At 28.1% G+C, this 1048-nt stretch overlaps 1 protein-coding gene across 1 annotated transcript in view; it reads right to left on the minus strand.

Annotated features, from left to right (window-relative positions):
• Positions 1-217, minus strand: part of LOC107478038 (protein IQ-DOMAIN 20) — a 973-nt gene extending 756 nt beyond the window's left edge. The window contains exon 1 of the mRNA XM_016098162.2: positions 195-217. Coding sequence (XP_015953648.1) covers positions 195-217 — 23 coding nt within the window. The remainder of the gene's footprint in view (positions 1-194) is intronic.
• Between the last annotated feature and the right edge of the window lie 831 nt (positions 218-1048).

A 1048-nucleotide genomic window follows, 5' to 3' on the forward strand; every position in this document is an offset into this window, starting at 1 on the left:
TCTGGTGTTTATATGAAATTGAACATATTTTTTTGTTGAATAATGTGTATGTGTGTTTATATATTGATGAATTTGGATTGAACTCCTTTGGTGGAAGATGGAAGTGGTGGCGTAAAGAAAAGGTAAGAGTTGTGGGTAACATGTTTGAAGTGATGTATACAATAAGGTAGAAACTCAGGTGCAGTCGACTTCACGTGAAGTTGATACCAACCTTCATTAAATTTTCATCTAACGGCTCTCAGATATCAACCTTACGTGAAGTCGACTTCACCTAAATTTTTACTATAAAATAAGTGTTTTAATTTTGTTTCCTATTATATAGTGACGTGTACCGTTTAAAATATATATTAAAATGAGCAATGCTAGGGGGTCAGCAATTTTTGTGATTGTTAGCCATCAACTAGCCATCAATGATGATTTGATGGTGTAAGATTGGTGTGAAATTTCATCCAATTGCTCACCTTTCTCTGCTGGTTACATGCTGGCTAAAATTCAATAAAACTGCTGGTCCCCTAGACTTTTCCTATTAAAATATAAAATATACTTATTAAAATTATACGAAATAATGTATTTAAGTTTTTAACGCAACTAAATTTAAAAAAATGTTAGATTCTGAATAAAAAAGTGTCTTAATTTTATAAATTAATATCTTAGAAAAAAAGAATAAAGTTTGAACTTATATATATTTTATATTGAATTACTAAAACATAATTATTATTACACCATTATAATTATTTAGAAATTATATAAATAAAAATATGTATGTAAAATTTTTTTGAAAATTTTCGATAGCACCCTTACTCTGAAATCTGTCTCCGTATGAATGTGAGAATTCATAAAATGAAAACTAACGTGGTAGGATGATTTTCCTTTTTCACCAAACTATATACTTATATAGTATGTCATGATTTCAAACCATATTCTATGCTCAGCCAACTACCACTCTTCACCCAACCTCTAGCCTTTTTTTTTTTTTCGAATAACAAATAAGAATGTTTATTATATTAATTTTAGTTATTGATATATAATGAATGAGTCTGATCTTACG

The sequence above is a fragment of the Arachis duranensis genome, chromosome 1, assembly GCF_000817695.3.
Source record: "Arachis duranensis cultivar V14167 chromosome 1, aradu.V14167.gnm2.J7QH, whole genome shotgun sequence".
In the NCBI taxonomy this organism is placed as follows: domain Eukaryota; kingdom Viridiplantae; phylum Streptophyta; class Magnoliopsida; order Fabales; family Fabaceae; genus Arachis; species Arachis duranensis.